Here is a 22,633-nt window from a genome sequence, read left to right as displayed (position 1 = left end):
CAAAACTAAAGTGCATTTTATGCTTTGCAAAAATTAGCAATAATAAAATCTTCTGTTGACATTCCTGCAGTTTCCCCCCAAGAAAGCTTCCACTCTGTTGCTTTCTATTGTTTTAACACAGTGTTGTCCAAACTTGGCCACTTTAAGATGAGTGGACTTCAACTCGCAGAATTCCCCAGCCAGCCATGCTGGCTGGAGAATTCTGGGAGTTGAAGTCCATTCATCTTAAAGTGGCCAAGTTTGGACAACACTGTTTTAACAGCTCTAACCTCTGCATATTTTTCAGTAAATTCTATGCTCCTTAGTATAACTTTCTTAAAAATAAATGTGCATAATTTAAATTCTAGGCATCTGAATACAAACCTAACTTCTACTTGATTGTGTGTTGGTATATCTAAGACAAGCACCCAGGCAGAAATAGTTAAACCATCTTTGCAGTAAGATCAAAAGCATCAGCTGGAACATGACACATGCTATGTTTGAAATATCAGTTCCTCAAACAATGGCACTTCAAATTGGTAGGGAAACAAGTTATTTTTCTGTATATGATTGGCAAAAGAATTAAATATTTATTCTAGTCCAGAATGAAATGGTTCAAAATCAGAACCAATGCTATAAAGCATGGCCTCTTTTACATTCAGATCCCTATCAAATTCAAACTGCCTCTTATTATTGTAAAAGCCTGCTTTTTTCTACAGTAAACTGGGAACAAATGAGAAAATAGGCATTGCTACTTCTTCAAAATATGTTATGATATTTAGAGATTTATACTATATATCTGTAGATGGGTGTGCACATGCATGTATCTGCGAATCACAACTTTCACACCCCATCATTCTGCTTCTCTTACGAAGGCAGACCGACAGCATAAGCATTACCAATCTTAGTTTGGGTAACACCTAAATTATGAGTTGGGCTAAATTGGTTTTATAAGTTTTTATAGACTCACAGTTGGAAAGGACATTAAAGATCATCTAGTCCAGCAGACTTTCCAACAAAGGATCTGTTTTTGATTATTTCCTAATAGCAGAGAAGAATGCCAATGTGGTGAAGCTATGCCTGGCACCTAAAGATGGAGGAAACAATCATTTGGTTTGCACTGCGATTAAAATTGATTGTATTTGTAGCTCCTGAGCTAATATATAAACTATTAATGTTCAGGTTTTATACCTGGCCAATTTTGTAATGCAACTCCTCAGGTTTTTTTTTTAACATCTAAAACTTTGTACAGTAAAGCTGATAAATGAATGTGTATGACTCCCTCCTTAATACAACTAAAGAACTCCTACTTGATAATAGCAGATGTTACAATTACCAGTTTAACACTGAATGGGTTCCTTATCCCATTGTTTATTCTATTTGAACATGCAAAATTGATCCCTGTTTGAACTCAGTTCCACAATGGTTTGTCCAAGCAAAGCGAGACCAAGTTCTCAGAAGGCTTCTAGAAAGTTCTCTAGGGGGTTGCAAGTAGTTTAGGTCTCATGTTCCCAAGAAGCAAGTACAGATAGGTATCACCTAACTGAAAAGAGTGTGTGCATGTAGGAGTGAGACACTAATTTGGAAAATAACAAATTGAAGGGAAAAGCCCAGTTCTTGGCAGCCTATTTGGAGCATTAGAAAAATTCCCAGCACCTCCTTATTTCCACAGAAGAGCTTCAACTGCTGCTAATGGCAAAGAGCTTTCCTCCCCCACAGCCAAAAAAGTTGGCAATTTTAGAATAATAGTCTAGAAATGAAACCCAAATATCCTCTGCACATCCCTATTGTAGCTTAGCAATTACTTGTTTGAAAAGGCTTCTGTGCCTTCAGTAGACATTTAACTGATATGCAATCAAATGATGGTAAAATATTCATGCTTAACCTATATATTCCTTGTTTTTCTAATCCACAATTTCCTGTAGTTTTTTTCTCTTCATAAAAATCCAGAGTTCAAAATAAAATACATCAACTGACATACCTACATACTTTTGAACTCTTTGCATAACTTCATACAATGAATTTGAATCTGAGTTTATTTTTTTTCTCAAAGGGCATTTGGAAAAAATATATATATTACTGTCTTTCTGTAATTACTGTAGACCAGCTTTATCCAATGGGTGATCTACAAATATGTTTGAGGACAGCTCCCAGAATTTCCATTTAATGTGTTCTTAACATTTCTTGACAACACCAGATTGCAGAAGGCATATAAACATGTATGCAGACATGGAAAATAAATAGAAAACCCCACTGCAAGAAAAGAGTTTGTATTGGCTAAACCCTTGTTTGCCTCAACTAGTCATGGCACCTAGCTGATCTCAGAAGGTAAGAGTCAGCCCTGGTTAGTGCTTGAATGGGAGACTATCTGGGAATTCCTATGACTATAAGCTAGAATGAAATACTGACAAAAATGCACTGGAAGACAGAATGGCAAACCATTTCCATAATGCTACTAAGAAAACTGCATGGATACAGTCACCAATTAGATGGAGCTTTTTATGATGCTATATTCAAAAATATGCATAGGTTGGTATGAAGATAATCATCATTTCTTCTTTAGAAAAGGGTGCTGTGGCATAATGTAGATAAATATAGATTTAAATTATATATAGGCATGCAAATTAGATAACAAAAAACATCACTTTCATTCAATTCTAACTCAACCAAAACATCTGTCTATCACCCCATAAATGTCTCTGTGCTTCTGTTTCCCATATGAAAAAGGAATGAAGTTTTAAAGAACAGCTAATAGCTAGCAGCTGTTTGGCTGTGAAATGACACATCTGGAAAACTAAGTGCTGTTCAATGTGGACAGAACCAATTGTTTCCTAATAGCTTCTACTTAATTTTTTGGAACCATAGAAATAACAAAGCAAAAACAAAAATAGGGAGTCATACTTAGCATGGAAACATCTGGTTCTGGGGGAAAAAAATGAGAATGTCCCAATAATTAACTAAATCTGCATCTACAATCTGCACTATTATAATAAAAGGGCAAATACTTAAACTTAATATCAAGGCAACATTTGGTATCTCCAAAAGTCTTGAAATTCTTTGAACAATCTACTCAGTAATCAGAAATCTTCACTGGTTAAGATAAGGCTGCTAATATGCCATTTTAGCACAAGTATTTCATCTCAAATGGGTTGTAAATATAAGACAACTAATAATGAAGGTCTTTTACTTTTCTTTCAGTCACAAATTCACTATGTAGCAGCTACAGCTACTGCTGCTACTCAAGAGATGGCTAATGTTGTTAACAACTGGAATATATTCAGAAAAAAAAATCTCTTTTGCCCAAACCATTCTCAGTTCTGTAGCTTTTTTAAAAAATCAGTTATTTTTCTTTCTTTGATTTTAATACTGTTGCTATGTTTTATTTTAAAAAAATTTTTAGGCATCCTGAATGCTACTTTTTTAGAAGAAAAAAAATGAGTATTTTACACCTACTGTCTGGTTACAAATATCTCCATTGGAGTCACATGAAGGTCCAGCTCCATACACTTTGTGATGAAATAAATTATCTAGGATAGCTTTTTCCAAGCTTATCCACAACTGTATCCTTTGTATGTATCGGGCCCTAACAATCAGGATTCCAATTCCCATAATTTTCAACCAGAACAAGAAATTCAGGAGTTGTTAGCTGAATAACCTTGGTTACCTTGACTTTTGGGCTAGAGTCAGGGAGAAACTGCATTAGAGAATCTCAAAATCTTCACAGTTTGTCAGAAAAATTACCAGTAGTCATTGCTTAGTGACCACAATTGGGACCAGCAACTCCATCGCTAAGTGACATGGTCACTAAGTGAAACATCGTGACCATGACAGACTTACGAGGTCACTCCCCATTCAGTCATTAAGCAAGTCACTGCAGGTTATTAAGCAAGACATCACATGACTGCAACTTGAAATTTTACTGCCAGTTTCTCCACTGACTCTGCTTGTTGGAAGCAGTTATAAAGCAAGCAAATGGCAATCATGTGACTGTGGGGACACTGCAACAGTCATAAATGTCTGCCAGTTGCAAAGTACCTAAAAGTTGATCATGTGACCACAGGGACGCTGCAATGGTTGTAAATGTGAGGACTGGTCATAAAGTTAGTTTTTCAGTTCCATCATAACTTTGAATGCTCGCTAAACAGGGCAGTCATTAAGCGAGGTCTACCTGTATAGGAAGTGCAATCTTTAAGCGCCTTTTGATATCAATTACCATGATATGTTCATAGATAGGTTGTATAGACAGAAATATAGTGATATCCACTTCTATTTATTAGTATTATCTGAATCGAATTAGTGTGACTGTGAAACTGCTGAACACTTGCCTACACTTGGTGACAGATGAAGATCAGTAACTAATGGTAATCTTATTATTCAGTCTGCCTGGTGTGGTTTTACTCAGACTTCAACAACAAGTTTGCATCTTAGAGTGCTCCTTGATCCAGCATATTCATTACAGAGCAAAATAGCTTGATAACTCAAAGCATTTTCTATATTTTGCTGGACCTCCAACTAAAACTTCCCCTGGATAGTACTAGCCTGTACAGATATGTATGCTCGGATACCTCCCTCTGCATTTGCAACACTAGCTAAAGACAGAGTAATACTATGAGATAGCAGAAGAAATGGAATAGAAGGCCCAGGAGACCATGAGTGTTTTTCTACTCCGTCTCAAGCATCAACAGACAAAATCCTTGACCTAACTGAAGCCTGATTTAGCGGTAAGCTCCACTGGATTCATGGGAAATTACTTCCAGGAAAGCTTGTATAGGAATGCATTACATATTACATAATCAGTGTGAATGACTTATTTTTCCAGTGTTTGTATTTAATCCATTTCATTCATAATGATTGTAGTTACAAAGCTGATAAATGGGGAAATCTAACATTTAATACCTTTCAGAATCAGAGGGCTGACCAGTATGCAAATCTACAAATTTCTTCCTCAAGCTTTCACAACCAGTTTTAAGCTGCCAGTTGTCTTCCTAGGAAAAAAGAAGAGAGAAGTTAACACCAACTTTAGAAATGTAGGGGGGATTTATTGCTTCTTCTTCCAAAAAGTCAAACTGAATCCAAACTGAAAAAAAAAAAATTGAGCCACATAATCAGCAAGTACCTTTTTTTTAATAAATATAATTTGCATAAAATATATTTAATAAAATAATATTTACATGCTTCCATCACCATACATTCATTCCTGAGATGGGAGTAACACAATACTTCCCAGCCAGTGATGTTTATGTATTTTACAGAGCTTATAGGCCACTCCAATCACAACCTGAGCAGTAAACAATTCCTCCTGTGTAACTTGGGATGAAAAAAAAAACAAAAACACAAAATATGCAAATAAACAAATCCATAAAAATCACATAGATCACATGATCAACCCAACCCAAGTTAAAAACAAATTCTGCTGCCAGGGAACAAAGATCATTTTTGGCCCTAGGGCCTTATATGCCAAGTCTTAATCATCTTTCTGAACGCCATAAGGGAAGGGGCCATGTTGATGAGAGGACATTGAAATGGGCTAAATTAATGGACTTTTATGAATAACTGTAGTATCAAACATGAACAAACCTTATCTAGGTCCTTAAGAAATGGAGTAAACAATAGATACATAGGGAATTTTCTGTAGCTCTAAATCATGTGCCTATGGCATAAAGCATGACCAACCCTTATCAAATCCCAACTGTATCCTACTTTTAAGTAAATTATCCCTAATTAAATTTCTATAATTGGTAGTTTTCCAAAAGATTTTAAATGCCAGGGACCCTGAGAAAAATATTAACTTAAGCCAATAATTGGTTTATATTTATATTTTGGTCTAAAACATGTTCATATATCCAGGCTATAAATATATCTCAGGAGACTGACTTTGTACACTTCTATAGTTTCTGACTCTTCATGTGTCTTGCTTCATATTTATCATCTATATCAAATGAATGTTTCAAAGTATATATCAAAAGTACATATCATTACCTCCCATCAATAAAAGTGTCTTAGAAGGTTAATGTAAATAAGGTAATATTTTTATCTTCACAACCACTACCAAGTCAAAGAAACAGGGAGATATACATTTTGAAAACAGAAAAGGGAACAAATGTGTTATCAGTTTACCTTCCATACCTCATGCTCATTATAGATAACTTTATACTATGTGAGTAAATTCTTCATTCCTGTATTATAATTTAGAATTACTGTATATAATTATAATAATCAATGTTTACAAGGTTGTGCAGCAGAATAGTTAAGATAATCAAAAGACCTTTCCTTATAATTTTGCCTTATCCACTATTGTATAAGTTTCAGCCAACCCAGCCCTATAATGTTATATGAAAATATTAATATTAGTATATTTGAATATATGTTTGTAAGGTTAATGTAAATAGTAAAAGCAAACAAGTTCCATAGAAAAACACACTGGATTTATTGTCTAAGATAGTACCTAATATGATGGCCAACCTGTTCAAATGTAGATTTATGCTGTAGTCTTAAACTTAGAAAGTCATCCAATACCACACATCCAATACAGAGGCAGTTTACAATGCTATGTCCCAAAGGGGCCTATTCTAGAGTAAACAAAATGAGATTAGAATTTGAGGTCTGTAAAATTAAACCGATTAGTTCCCAAAAGGTTGGATGCATTTTATTCTGCTTGGTACCTGCTGTCATTTGTATCCCAACTTTTCATTCAGACAGAGAAACATCTTTACAACTTCTCGAGGGTTGCGGCAGTCATTCATGTAAGGCAGACACTGGACAGCCATATGTTTGGAGTTGCTATAATTTGGACTCCTGAAGGAGTTAGGTTTGCTCAGTTACCTATGTTTGCCAGTAAATCACATTCAGTATGTTGGACTTGAAATTTATTTTCTTAAAGTTCATAATGTCATCTATATGTACTTTAGTGTGCATTTACTGAAGCATATATATGTTTATCTACAATTCTGCCTAATGCACACATTTCTGCAAATAATTTTCCCTGGCACAATATGTTTTGGTAGATTTTTTCATGGACATATACACTTTTGAAGCTACTTTTGAAGCTACATTATTTGGTTACTAGTGATTGTATTACAAAATTAAAAATAAGGCATCTTTACCTCAAAAGAAAGATGTGCTATTTATTTAAAACACTGAATGTTAAAAGGTTTTAGCTTATTCAGCAAGAAAAAGAAACAAAGAATTGTTGCAGTACTCACCATTATCTAGATGCAGAGTTCGTGCTCTTAGATAACTATGGCCCTTATCACAAGTCAAACAGCTTTGAAGAGATACATATATCTCTCAAAAGGTCATGTTCAGGGAAATCCACTTCTAAAATATTCACAGGAAAAAAGCTGCTTAATCATATCACACAGAAGCACAACCTACATAGGTTAAACAGAAAGTATTCAAAGTGAAAGAGCACAGAAAGGATTCCCTCACATTCTTCAAGGTAGTGGATCGTGGAAAAAAAACAAAACACTACTCCCCCATCATCTGAAGGGACCTTTGTGGGAGAGATAAATGTCCTCTGCGGTGGAAAATGGGTTAATCAAGAATGGTAGTCCACCCCAATAAGGGCTTTAAAGTAGTACATACTGTTTACAGTAAAACGAAGTCATCTAATCATTTCAAGAAATGTATATGATGCTTTGCTTTAAAAGATGAGTGATTTACTTAAATGTTGAATTCTCTCTTTCATTCACATAGCTTTTTTTAAACACCAATTATTTTTATTGCCACAAGAATCAGGAAGTAACATTTTAATTTTTTTATATTGTTGGAGATACCAGCCTCTTCCTAGAGATAGATTTTTCTTTTTCTTTCTTTCTTTCTTTCTTTCTTTCTTTCTTTCTTTCTTTCTTTCTTTCTTTCTTTCTTTCTTTCTTTCCTTTCTTTCTCTTTCTTTCTTTCTTTCTTTCTTTCTTTCTCTTCCTCTTCTCTTCCTCTTCTCTTCTTTATTTTTTACTTTTTATTTTTGGCTTTACAAAAATAGCAGTAGTTAAAGGGATAAAGCTTCTTCCTTTTCTCAGTAAATGGCAGACTTCTGTTAGGTGTGTTTTTATAAAATAGAACCCCAATATTATCAGTCATAATTTTAGTAACAGTGAATTATTCAACAGTCAGATGTACCTATTAATGTGACCTGGGAAGAAGACTCTCGAAAGGTGTAAAAACCTTGCTGTTTGTATCAATAGAAAGATAAATCAGAATAGATTAAATATCATTGGATTAGATAAAACAATTATGTGGGAATCCTCGTACAATAAGTAAAATGATGCCAATGCACATATAGCCAGATACTATTTCATTTCAGGGAAACACTGGAAACACTCCAGTGTTTCCATTATAAGTTCCAGTAAATGGATAGTAATGAGATTTCTGGGAAAGCCATGACCTTATTGGTCTTTCATAGAGCTCTGAAGACCTGGCTGATTCACCAGGCATTCAGTCCAGGAGGTTAGGCTAACCCTCTTGGTGATTTCCAATCAATTTCCAATCATATTTTATGATTCGAATGTGTTATTTATCAAACCACTGTGCATTCTTGATTTAATTGTTGGGTTTTAATCTTTGCATGTCATCCAAAGTCACTGTTGTGAGTTAAATTCAATCAATCAATCAATCAATCAATGCAAGTTATTTCACCAAAGATTCTAGAATAATTTCACAAGGATTCACCCTTACATAGATACACACACACACACACACACAATGAAAATTAGTACTTTCTAAATAATGGCCTGGCCTGCCTTTGTTATACTGTGTAGGGTCATTTGATTCATCCAATTCTGGAGTTTTATTTAGGAAAACCAGAGCACTGCTCTCCTATTATCTAACAGAGTGTTTCTCTACTTTGACAACTTTAAGATGTGTGGACTCCCAGAATTTCCCAGCCAGACACTGATCTAGCATAAAAGTGCTTATAGGACCATACTGGTATGAGCATTACAATTTAATTTGCATTTTTTGCAGTGATTTCAAACTAGGTTATTATAATTACATGGACTTTGGCTACCATATCTGACACAAAAAAATCCAAATTATCACTACACAGCAGCCAAGAGATACAGGACACTGTAACACTTTGTTTCCAGGTCTTCTGGTTATCCATAATTTTGCAGCCCAGACATGGTAGCCCCAAAGTAGAACCCAACAGAAGCTGTAGCAGAAGCAGTTCAGAAGAAAGGAGGGAGGAAGGGATGAATGAGCTGTCATTGCTGCTGTTCTTCCACCACTTACTCTTCTGCCTTTCCCAAGTCATTCATCACTTCCTCAGCAGTTTGTAGTGGAAAGCAACTTCTGAGGTTCTGATGGCTTCCCAGTCATTGCTGCTGGTCACTCTCTTATTCTTTTCACCCACCTTCCTACTTATGAAGGAATGTTAGAATGAGAACAGGCATAAAGCATCTTCAAAACCTAACTGATGACAAGATGGCAGATTCTTCACTGCCTTGTAGTGATTATCCAAATTTTTATACAGCTCAGATATGGTATGCTGAAAATTTAAAAACTTCCAAGCAGCTGAATGGGGGGGTCTTCTGAAGCAAGGGAAGTGTGAGCGCTGCGCACATTTGCCTCAGGAGGGGAAAGGACACTTGGGGTGACTGAGATGATAAAGAGAGACCTTTGGGTGGTTGAACACTGCTGTTCTTTTTCCCTTTCTCCTGTCCACCCTCAATTTTTGTGTAGGGATCAACACCATAGCTTTCCCACTTTGGAGGTCCCATCTAAGAGATTTGCCATCAAACACAGAAAGGATTCAGTAAAATGTGTGGAAACTCATTTCTACCCCCAACTCACCATACTTTCTTGGAACATGTAAAAAACTTTTGAAAAGAAAGAAAGAAATTTATGGATGAATAGGAAACTTCAAGAACTGATAATTACTCCACCAAACAGAATGTTTATAAAGATTCCCTAGGATCACCATGGAATGCACTCCGTAGATGTCAGACATCACTGTGAAAATGTTGCCATAAGATCCTTTAGTGCTTTTTAATGTAGATGATTTAGTGCATATAGTACACTAAACTATTCAAGTAAATAACTTTTGTTTACAGGAATGCAAGAGTGCACTAGGAATGTGATGCAAAGGTAGGATTATGCTGACTTATTTGTTCTTGATCCCATGTCAACTACTGTGAAACCCTTTTTAGCCAGAGGATGAGGTCAACTTGCTTTAAATGAATGAATAAATTGCTTTTTCCCATGCATTAATATTGTAGTGTTCTTAATTCCTTATGCCATTTGATTTCTAAAACTTATTTTGGTAATGTGAAGATTTGGGGATTTTTTTCAATGGTTTAAATATGAATATCACTTTACATATGCCAGCCTGCCCAAGCCATGCTTTCTAGGTGTGTTGGCTGGAAATTCTGAAATTTTCATTTGCCACCTATAAAGGGGACCAGGATGGGAAGGCTAATATGTACATATAGCTTGATAGTCCACTGAAAAAGGATACAAATTTAAGATGGCCAAATTCCTGGCTAAAAGCTATCAGTTCAGACAAGGTTATATTATAGTGAAAAGTTTCCAAAATTATCAAATAAACTAGTGATACCTTCACCTCCAGCAATTAAAACACTTTCTCTGATTATTCCCAGTTAGCCAGCTAAATGCCAATCAAAATAAGACAAGGTCTGAAATGGCATGATGATGTCACTTCACTATCCTCTCCTTCATGGAGGACCAAAGCCTCATGCTGGGGCAAAAGAAGATGACAACATTTACAGGAATTCCTCTAATTCATAGTGCAAAATTTAAAAGGCAGCAAGTGACATTTAGGGCACAAGTATTAGGTTAACCTAAAGGAAGACACTGTGGAACTATTATTTTGCCAGAAAAAATGGCTGTGTCTCATGAGACTTCTCCCACTGCTTTTTGCTCCAAATTTCACTTATTTTTATATTTTAAGTGAGGCTCATTGTGTAGCTGTGATGCCAATATGAAATAGCATGAATAAAACTAAATCACGCTGCTGGCCTAAGCCCACTGTGTGTTCTGTTGAAGCTAGAGGATTTGAAGCAATCCCTTGCTCAGTAAGCATAATTTAATGCCAAATAATATTGTTAAATGCTGAATAACCTATCACTAAGTACAGGGATAAAAACTTTTTCAGTGCTTCTCTTTCCATTCTTGCTTGTAAAATTAAAATATTTCATGCAGAAATACTTAGGCTACTTTTGTGTTTTGATTTGAGAAGGCTATAAAAATGAAGTAATTCTTGATCTCCTTGATTTTTCTCACATGCTCCCTTTATAATGGGAACAAGGCTTGTGTGATATCTGGACTTGTGCTCATAAAATTATTAGAACTCTTAAGTGCTAATGCTTGGCAGGAAACAAGAACCACAGTTAAAGAAGGGGGGGAATGGTATAAAAGAAATAATTCTGCTTCCTTTGTAAAATTAATGGTTCATCACATTTGAACAGCATGGGAATCACTTATTTACAAGTGTTTGGAGTACTAAAGGTATCAGCAAGGCTATATATCATTATTCCATTGCCTCTAATTGTTTAAAAGGTTAATCTCCATTCTTATACACTGTTTATATCGCATTTTCCATTTTGCAGTATGGATTTCACTATCTCCCAGTGTCATCATATATCAACCACATCTGATCTTTTAAGTTAGCAGCTAGAACAGGAAAAGAAACAGTCTAGACGTCTTTCCAAGAAAAAAGGAAGACAGCAGCAACAAGGTGGATGGGTTCATTTATAGCGCTGATCCATGCACCATTGGGATACATGAAGGACCAGTTGGGCCCTTGTGTTTGCTAAGTCACCACCAACTTGATGGCATATAATCAATCAAGTGTCTTCCCATTAGTATTAAAAGCTGTTTGTTGATTAAAGAGATTTTAGTCAACTTTATTTATTATGCTGGGATATATCATTTGGTTTAGGCTAATGGAAGTGGATACCTAAAATAAATGGAAAAAATAAGATGGAGAACCTTTAGACTGTGAGAGGGTATGTGAGCATGTCTACAATCCTCACCTTGCTAGTTGGCATATATTCATATATGCCAACTATATAGTATAGTTGATATAGTAATTACTAGGTCCTATATAGGGACCTAAAGTATTTTTCTTTTTATAAATTTTAATTATGTATTTATTGTTTTAATTTGATGTAAACCGCCCAGAGTCCCCCATTGTGGGGAGATGGGCGGGGATAAGTCTACTAAATAAATAAATAAAGACATAAGCATGTCATAATGTAGACTGTTTATGTCTCGCATGTGAAAGTGCAAGGACAAATTACTCATTCCTCTATATGGCAGATCCAAAACATGTTTTTAGTGTTTTCCAATAGCTACAATGAAAATAACACACTTTAGAAAGAACTTATATTGTACTACCAAGGATTGATACTGTAAAAATTCAATAAAATCACATAATGTTTTACTTGTAAGATGTATGTTTTTATATAGCGTTTAATGAAAATTCAATGTATCTAACAACTATAAAATATATCTGATTAACATATCCTCTGCCACAAAGCAGGCTTTTCTTATATTCATTACCCACCCAAGCACAAACAATGCAATGCAAGGTTGCATAATAAATAATGTTGCACTAAAAGATACTTGAAGAGCAAATAACATCAATTGTCAAGCAAACGGACCAAGCTACTGTAGGTGCTTCAAAGAATGCTTTAGTTAAGAATTCCTTAACTAAAAAGGTTGGATGGAGAGCCACATTGACAGCTAAGTGGGATTGTGGGACAAGAGAGTAGCAAAGCTTGGCTTTTGCATACAAAGTGTTCCAGATTCAGTCCATAGCACATCCAGGAACAGTTGGGAATACTATACCTGTCTAACATCCTCAATCACAGACAGCCATTGTAGACTAAAATTAAGTAGCTTGTGCCCTCCTATAAATGCTTGTCTACAACTCCCACTCTACCTCACCACTGGCTACACTAACTGGGTCTGCTAGAAGTTGCAGTTGAGGACAGCTATAGCTTTCTCAGATCGGGTACAAACTCAGTAATCCAGAGACAGATAGTTCAGTAGTAGGTTAGGAACAGATTGTTCCTTAGATTGGAAAAAAATCTAAGTGGTTGCTAAGAGATATCACCAGCATGACAGCACATAAGCAATCAATTAAGCTCTTGAATAGCTTGGTAGACCTAGCATACATTCCAGGATAACATAGCCTAAAGAGTAGGCTAATCTTAGTATGTGGATCACAAATTAAAGTGTCTTACTGGTTAAACGATCTTGCATGCAGACAATTTGCATGTTTTCTATCACCAGGTATTGATATTTAAATGTTTTATTTAGGGAAAATATTTGCCATTGCTAAAAACCGCTTCCATTTCTCTTATTATTAGCACAACCTCAGCCTGCGTCAGTGCAGCATTAAGTTTTAATAAGGAAACCCCCATACCTTCCAGCACAACAAACGCTTGTTTGTTCAGAGGAGGAATTAGTCAAAGGGTAAGGGAAGTTGTTCATTTCTGCGGTTTTCAGTCATTTCCTTCCCATGTAACTCAGAGGTAACAATCATTCATTAGATTCACTTTAAACTGAATGCTGCTCAATGCTACACGCTTTTTTTTTTTTTTTTTTGGTATACTCGTAGCACAACTTTTTCGTCCCAGCTGCACAGTCAATCCATTTAATAAGATTTGTTTGGATAAACCTAGGGCTTTTTGGCACTACCAGTTGCTCATTTCCCTGCATACATTGTCTGGAAACTAAGCTACCAAGAGAAGAGAATATGTGTACCTCAGGGTTGAACTGTGGAGTCCTTGGGGTTCTCTGAGCTTGGTTGTTTTCTTGCAAATGTTTCGTTACCCAGCTAGGTAACATCTTCGGTGCTAGAATGGAGTGGGATTTGCTCTGTTTTTATACAGTGGCTTGCCCTGCCAGTGTTGGGTGGAGGGGGGTTGGTTTTTTTTCCTCCTGGTAGTTCCTTGATTAGGGTATTGTTTACTGCTTCATTGTATGTCTGATGATAATCCTGGTGTTAATCTCTGCTTATCTGGGTGCAGATACCCAGATAAACAGAGATTAACACGAAGATTATCACTAGGCGTACAATGAAGCAGTAAACAATATCCTAATCAAGGAACTACCAGGAGGAGGAAAAAAATCCCTTCCCCCTCCCCCCCCCCCGGCAACACTGGAAGGGCCAGCCACAGTATATAAACAGAGAGCAAACCCCACTCCATTCTAGCACTGAAGATGTTACCTAGCCGGGTAACGAAACATTTGCAAGAAAACAACCAAGCTCAGAGAACCCCAAGGAAACTAAGCTACGTTAAGGAATTCCTTTTCAGATTTCAACCTCTTTCTCTGCATTGATGTTCTACTTATTGGGTGACTTTGGCCAGTCACTTTCTCTCTTAGCAGAGTTGACCTCACAGGTCTGCTTTTGCATGAATAAAATGAGGGAAAACTCCACGTGTGCCTCTTTCGCTCTCAGCAAAAAAGCAGGAAATAAAATACAATAATAAAAATAAAACCAAGCATATGTGAATTAACATGAAAACCAGATACTGACTCTTGAGCAGTAAAAAAAGGTTTATGTAATCTTTGATAGCATGGTTTATATTCCTTGTTCTACCCTTTGGATTTAGGAATAGAGTTATAGAGAGTACAGTGGAGTAGATCTTCTTATGGGTGCTTCACTTCAACAAAGGACTGAAGGACTCTATCTAAGCAAAGGCTTGAAACAGAATCATGTTCCTGGCCTGCCGCTTCATGTTCAGCAGCTTCTCTTCTTAACAGAGTAGCTGTTGAGTCAGCCTGACTTGACTGTTAAAGTGGAGCAACAGTTCCACCACCTGCTTCATCTCATCAAGCCAGAACTATGAGTCTCCAGAAGGTAAAAGCCTCAGCGATGCAGATTGTAGGATCAGGAGTGTTCATGGGGTCAACAGCATCAAAATGATGAACAAGATCGGGGTGATAAAGTCTCACCCCACAGGAGGCTTCATCACATGGTCATTTTAAAGCTGTTGATTTCCACAGGCAATCCATACATCTTTAACACACAGCTTACACTATGGCCCCAATCCACTTATAACTCTAATTGTGTAATTTGTTTGGTTTTGACTTAGGGCAATATATGAACTCATCTCTTATAGGCTTAGCCACTGTATGAGCCAGATCACTATGCCTGATTCAATAAACTATGCTTGAAATAAATTATATCTTGCTATGATAAGTTAAATTATTGGTAATTTAATTTTTGACTGAATTCATTCATAAAATGAATTTTGATTAATTCTGATTATGTATGTTTTTCTCTATTTGTATTTTACTTTGTGATAAAACACTTTGAATGTGAACTAGGTGGTATACAAGTGTTTGTGTATATATATATAAATAAAATTTATTCCATTTTTATAATAATCTTCTAGTAAATGTATGCATAACATTTGAATTTACATGTATATGTCTGTATAAAACATATGTAACATATCTCAGAGTAAAATATATATTTTGAAATGTATTTTGTAAATGTTATTTCAGAGTAAGTGTTCTAAATGCATATTCTACCTTATTGAACCAAATACTACATTATAAGAAGTGGTTAATTCAAAGAGTAGCATAATTGTGATTTGCATACCAGTTAAAGATGTCAGGATCAACTCAGTTTATTATCAAAATTCAAAGTAATCAATTTACTTAAGAAAAAAATTGACCTAATAACTAAGAATTAACAAACTGTTCTTACATGCTAGCTTAGATTTGGAAAAAGTTGTCATGAATGATGATGGAGCTGTCTCAGATTTTCAATAAGAGGTTATCAAAATACTGTTTCTTGTAAAAAGAAACCAGAATATAAGTGGTAAGAATAGGTGTAAACTGTAACCTGCTGGACTCAGTAAAGATTCCTTCTAACTTAAAAATGTTCTCCTCAAAGTCAGATTTTAGAAACTATAGAATCCATTTCATCTGTCAAACTCAGCTGGCAGACAGACTGGAGTCAATTAAGCAAGCTCCCCTGAGCTCCTCATAAGGAGTTCCTGAAGAAAAGTTATAAAGTCATAACTAAAGATTCATAGCAACTACAGTGTTTCAAGCACAAACCCCATCTGCAGATTCAGCATTTAAACCGCACTTTACATTACAGATTACTTGGCCACTGTTTGGGGAAGGAGAAAGCCCTTACTTTCACCATCTGTCCCTTTTTTAGAAATATTCTGATCCATTATGTTGTCCTCCTTTGACTATGTGAGAATGAACTCCCAGTGTTACCCTTTTCGTCCATAAGGTTACTTTTCTGTAGCAAATTGTTTTGCTTGTTAGCGCTCTCTGGTGGACCATAAAAATAAGTATCAGAATTTCTGTTAGTAACCTCAGCAAACTGAATTAATTTGTTAATTCATATTGGTGCGTTGTACACTTTTATTTAGAATTACATTTAAGTTAACAGCAAGTATTTATAGAAATGTCTGCATTATTTTAAAGTTGTTATAAATGTTGAGTTATTTATGAATAAGATACTTCCAATATCTATGTGGGCCAATGGTTTTTACTAACAAAACTTGATTACAAATTCACTTTTATATGCAGCCAACATTTATTAGCATATCCTTAAGCTATTATTAAAATGTTAAATAAAACAGTGCAAGCAGTAATGCTTACTACATTAGTAGTACAGTCCTAGTTCTCTGCAATTTCATTTACTTTGTATTGTCAACTGACATACACATATGAGTGATGGTAAATCCTATTCATATTTGTCATAGTTAGAAAAAGTCATTATCACTGGCAAAATACTAAAGAGAAAATACTTACAGTGCGGTCCATGAATTATAAACTATCAAGAAACCGAAGCATGTACTGTAGATCCAAGAGTTTGAACTTACCTCTGCAAATTTTACTGTAGTCCCCCCATCACTTTTAGGTATAGTAGACAGTACTGATATACAGTCTTTTTCTTGCTGTAGCATATCAATTTTAGAATGATCTTTTTAGGAGTTAAGTCACAAGGTTTTCCCCTTCTTTATTTTGCATGTTTTATTTCAAAGGCAGCAGGCTGTTTATTATTCATTAATGCTGCCTTTAAACTTCAAAATGAATTTTGTTATAGTTTAGACTTTGGTTATAACGTTCACAGAATATAACTTCTAATATATATTTCATGTATTTCATTAATGCTTTATGGTGGCTTTTGAACAAAGCTGTTTATTATGGAAGAACAATTCTTAAAAAACTGATTAGAAGTGGAAGAAGCATCCTTAGTTAGTTGCAATATTAGGAGAGACCTTGGTGTTTTTTTTCCTCTGAAGCATTCATTTGTTATGGTGGATTATGCAGTCCACTGCAACATTTAATTGATTTTAACTGTTTTGTAAACTGCCGAGTCATTTCAACAAGATGGGCAGTGACAAATTTGACATATACATAAATAAAATTACATCTATGCATGGCCTATACATTTGTGAAAAGTCACAACTACTTAAAAGCAGTGATAAGTCTCCAACAGTTTTCTTCTATCCAAAATTGAACCACTGAACCCTGAACATTTAGAACTTTTCACCACCTGGAGAAACACATTACAAAGAAGACTAATTACATAAGCAGTACAAATATACTGAAATTAAATCAGGAATCAACATCATCATCACAATTATATAATCACTTGTCTGTGCATTCATCTAGAGAATCTGTGGGATATATCTACTACATCACCTATTTAACATAACAGCCTATTGTTTCATTGAAAATAGTGTTTAAAAATAGTAATTTATAAATATGCCGGAAGTTGCCAGTATGCCAGTGTTCTTATACAGGCGATGAATATACCAGACATGGAACCACATCAGCATTGCCAACCTGTCATGGAAGCCAATGTCTACTCCAGTTTCTCCCCTCCATCTTGGATCCAATAACAATGGGCAGCTGGATTATCTATGGTTTTTGGTTCAAACACCTGCTTCTTCCTTGTGCTCCCTCCCCTGGATGTAGGTCTTCCACTCTTCCCTATCATTACCAGTCAGTGGCACTGATCCTTTTTCTTTCTAAACCAGAGGCTCTTTTAAACCTAAGGAGGTCAAAATGAGAGTTGGTACTTGAGATATAAGGAATCATCTTATATGGTTGGATGAGGCTAGAAGATGCTTTTAAATCACCAGGGCTGAAAAGGCTCTAATCAAGAAGCCATGAATATAATACAGAATGAATCCTACCAAAAGCTTTTCCAAAATTTACCACATGATGTCGCCAATCCTACACCAAATATTCAAGCGACTAGTCTGCTCTGAGAGTTACTTTGAATGCCTCAGTGGAAGCCTTTTTAATTATACAATAATATTCAAATACCTAAAATGCTGAGGCCAACTGTGAAGATTTTTTCCACTTACCAGCAATATACTTTATAGTTCCCTAGGATAAGCCACCAAGCATCAGTTCTAGCTGAGTTTACAGCTTCTCCTTCAAATATTTTTCTTTCTGCTTTAATAGTCTTACAGGACATATAGCAGGGAGCATCTCGGCAGTTATTTGTGTGAACAGGAATTCAGTTTAAAGGAAATCACAGAGCAACAAAGTGGTGCAGACATGTTAGGCGGTCCTTTCATCAGAAGGGCCAAATTGGAGATGACAATTTTCAGTGCTGTGCTTTCTATCCATTGCAGATATCATGAAGGGTCACCAATACTGATTAGGCTCATAGTAGTGACAAGTTAAAATTCATTTTTCCAGTGCCCTAGATTGGATTCCCCAATCATTTTATTTTTAAAGAATCAAGCAACACCTAACAATGATGCATATAAGTTAGCGTATTTATCATGCCACCAATATTAACTTGAGAAGCTAACTTTTCAGGCAGGTACAGATAACAGCTATAAATTGTATATCAATAAATTGGGACTTCTGAGTGTGCCAAAGATTCCCCATTCATTAAAAAAAAAATGCAATTGGGGAGCAGTCTCCATTCTAGTTTATTAATTCTAGGCATCCAAAGCAGATTATCGTTCTATGAACCAGGAGGGACATTTCTCTTAAAAGTGCAAAACAAGTGAAATGCGAGGTATCCACCATTTCCAGCTTCCAGAGAACACAAATCAAACAAATCAAATTGTAAACACAGGAGATAAAATTGTTCTTCTTGGTGGACATTTTAGCTAACCTTCTCAGTTGAAAATAGTTTTATTTGGGATTTTCTTGTGTATGAGCATCTATAAGCTACTATCAAGAAAACAGATCCAGCTGGCACAGGAAAATTCCACTTTTTCTGAAAATTGTATAGACTACAGTGTAAGTGCAGCTTGCTTGACTTTTAAGTTACATCACATTGTTTTCCATATCTACAGTGCATTCGGAAAGTATTCAGACCCCCTTCACTTTTTTCAATTTTGTTATGTTGCAGCCTAATACTACAATCGTTCAAATTCATTTTTTTTCTCATTAATCTATACTCAGTACCCCATAATGACAAAGTGAAAACAGAATTTTAGAAATTCTGTATTGCCAAGGGGTTTGTGTGTATTGCTAGAATTTACACATACACTAAAGATTTGGGTTTTTTCAATTACATTTTGTATAGTGTTTTACTAATTGATCTGCATACTTATGCACAGCACAAAAAGTATTTTAGTGTACACAAAAGTTTGAAGCTAGAGACTGTCTGGCTTTTATTCTTAGTAAGCCTCTAACAGTAGGACAAAAATATTTTAAATAAGGAAAGACTACATACAGTTGTACCCTGAAAGTGTATAAGTCTGCTCCCGGATAACACAGTAAGCAGCAAATATAGAGGTAATTAAAACAATGGTAAATTTTACATGCTCCTGTATTTTACAAATCTAGAAATTTTTACCTGGTTTGACATACAAAATGCAATAAGAAAAAGAATAAGAAAATAAATACCTCACCAGTCTGGAAATTAAAAGTTCAAGAATAGAGATATGAATTTCAAACTCTTAATATATCACCAAAAGTACTTTTGAGACCACCTGATGGGACACACATCTGTTTTACTGACTGTGCGCACACATATACGCCAACACACACATATACACACAAATGGCTTATGTAGATGTTGTTTCCACTCTATGACTTTTGCCTTAGGCTAATCTATTAATAATAGTTATTTCTGCATCTTATAGAAAAAAACGTAAAACCTAAAACCTAATCCTCATCCCAGCATCCCTTCTTTTTAGTCAACAAGTTTAATCATCAGAGAAATAGTTGCTAGATTTCCACCTGTTTATTCTAAAAAAGAGAAGTTAAAAAATAAATGTCTTTGACACAATGAATAAATGTATTCTTTTCCAAATGCACAATTCTAGATACATATTTGTATATAGTATCAGTTTGACCAGTCTTTATATAAGTTTTATTCATTTGAATTTATAATTTATTTGAATTATAATATTGATGGACCTGACAGCTTAATCAATTTGCCTAGGCACCACTTCATTTGTCCAAAGTTATGTATGAAGGCATATTTAATTTAATAATTTAATAATTAATTTATTGAAAACCTATACAATATGCTTTCATATATTGTATAGGTTTCCAATACATTAAGAAAGTTAAAGATTCCATTAGTTCATTAGGTTATAATTCTCTATTCATTTATTGAAATAAAGTCACAATGAACTCAGACAATTACATATGGAATTGCATCATTAGGCCACCATTCCATGATATATCTACTTAAGTATCTGTTGTTCAGATTCTGCATGTGGCTTCAATCTATAGTGAATGTCAATGTACTTTTTAATCTACTTTTTTCAGTCTATAAAAGTATTAAACAAGGATATCTACTCTCTCTCCTTGGATTTTTAATCTCTCTTTAGATCATAGTATTTATGGCTTTTTTTGCATAATCCATTAGAATATAAATTGGCACTATATGATGATACTGTTTTAGTAGTATTTATTTCTGAATTTTATATTTGATTCCAGTGTTGGTACACTCTATTAATACATTAATAATATTAATACATTATTTTCCCAACTCAAACTTTCAATTATTTTATTTACAAAGAATCTGCTTATTACGTGTAATATAATATACAGTTAGAATTCACTATCCTTTACTTGAAGAAACTCCAAAATCATGATCAAATGGAATTTATCAAAAATTATAAAATAATGTAATGTAGTTAACCAAAATTAGACCTATACATTTTCCCCCTTTGCCAGGAGGTGTTATTTAATCACAGCCATATAAACTATTCTCAAATGATTCATCAGTAGCTGCATTTTTAAAAAGCAATTACTGATTTTAATGTATATCAAAGTATAAGCCAAACCTTTCATCATTATTTCATATTGCTATCCATAAAAGGATTTACCTTAAAATGTATGAAAGGATATATTATTTTCCCATTGGAGCAGCTTGACATCCTATCCTTATTAAGTATCACTTCAGCAACATATTGATGCTACTTATAATGGAGATAAAGAATTGATTCCCATTGTACTCATAAACACAGCTAGTTTCTCTAATACTCAGTGAGACCAGGAGAAACTATTCTTCATTTCTATATATATACATCAGCATTTCTGTTGAAGTTCCAGAATTCTGGCGCATATGAAAAAGGAAAAGATGTTCTTTCAGCCAGTGGAGACATCCTGTTTCATCTCTACAGTTTACTGGGTTCATCACAATACCAAAGCATTCTGCAATAAACTCAGTGTGCTTGGTTTATTGCAGAGCGCTTTGGCATTGTGATGAATCAGGCATGTGTCAGTTTATGCACATCAGATAGGCTTGTGGTCCTTATCGTGCTCCACTGGGATCCTAGGTTTGCTCAACCCAAATGAATTTATGTCATGGATTAGTTTTAGATGCGAGCCTTAAAGTCCTTATTTAGTATTCTACCCATTGTGTCCTCAGGGGAAATTAATCTATGACAAGGAAATTAAATTTCCATATCACCATCTTATAGTGAATTTTAAAAATAGGAAATATACAGTACTTATTCTGTAATGAAACCAGTAACTCCATAAAACAATCATCTATCTCCACAGCAACCTGTATCAAGTAGTTGACAATTCGGGACATATTGAGACCCGAATGATAGCTTTTGTAGAAACTATCAAAAAATTCTAGAATTTTGATCACATTTAAAATACAGTAGCAGTGGCGTCCACGGGGGGCGGCGATGATGAAAGCAGCTTTAGGGTGCTGATGCAATGCAATCTCTACCCATCTTGTACATCCATCATAACATCCGTCACACATACAAAAGGGGTGGAGCTTAGGTTACAAAAGCATGAAAGCAGTGCATCTTGCAGATGCATCTGCTAAGGATAAAATTATATTTCATTATATTTACATCAAATTATCAATGACATTGATAACATTTTCTTACGAGTCTTTAAGCTGTAACTTTAACTTGAAAAATCTTCCAGAATTTAATAGATAGGATTAAATGTTTCATTGGGCTTTCCAGTTAACCCAGGAAGGTGCCATTTTCCTACTGACAAAAAGTTACAAACCGCTGATTGGCTCCATTAAGCAAAGACAGGGATCAACAATAGTAGAGTAGCATTATTAATATAAAAACAAAAGTGCTGTGCTGGGTCAAGCTAAAAGTCTGTTTACTTTCACATTTTTAAAGTAGAAAGTTACAAAATAACTACGCCTGAGTTTACCCAAACTGGTAAAAAGGCTAGATGTTAGACAAAGAAGATAGAAAAATTAAATAGTTTATAAATGAAGCCTATACATGTGTATGTG

General features: G+C 35.0%; 1 protein-coding gene across 1 annotated transcript in view; it reads right to left on the bottom strand.

The window, feature by feature from the left end:
- The window catches only part of TNIP3 (TNFAIP3 interacting protein 3), a 46,712-nt gene extending 39,966 nt beyond the window's left edge, over positions 1–6,746 (bottom strand). The window contains exons 1-2 of the mRNA XM_088133248.1: positions 6,693–6,746; positions 4,876–4,964 (exon numbers count right to left, since the gene is read on the bottom strand). Of these exons, the coding sequence (XP_087989374.1) occupies positions 4,876–4,964; positions 6,693–6,746 (143 nt within the window). The remainder of the gene's footprint in view (positions 1–4,875; positions 4,965–6,692) is intronic.
- Positions 6,747–22,633: the final 15,887 nt, after the last annotated feature.

This window comes from Python bivittatus, unplaced genomic scaffold (genome assembly GCF_059951505.1).
Source record: "Python bivittatus isolate LINGU-HERP-01145 unplaced genomic scaffold, Pbiv_v1 ctg000070_np1212, whole genome shotgun sequence".
Taxonomy (NCBI): Eukaryota; Metazoa; Chordata; class Lepidosauria; order Squamata; family Pythonidae; genus Python; species Python bivittatus.
The sequence above is the reverse complement of the archived record's forward strand: the minus strand, read 5'-3'. Positions and strand labels throughout refer to the sequence as shown.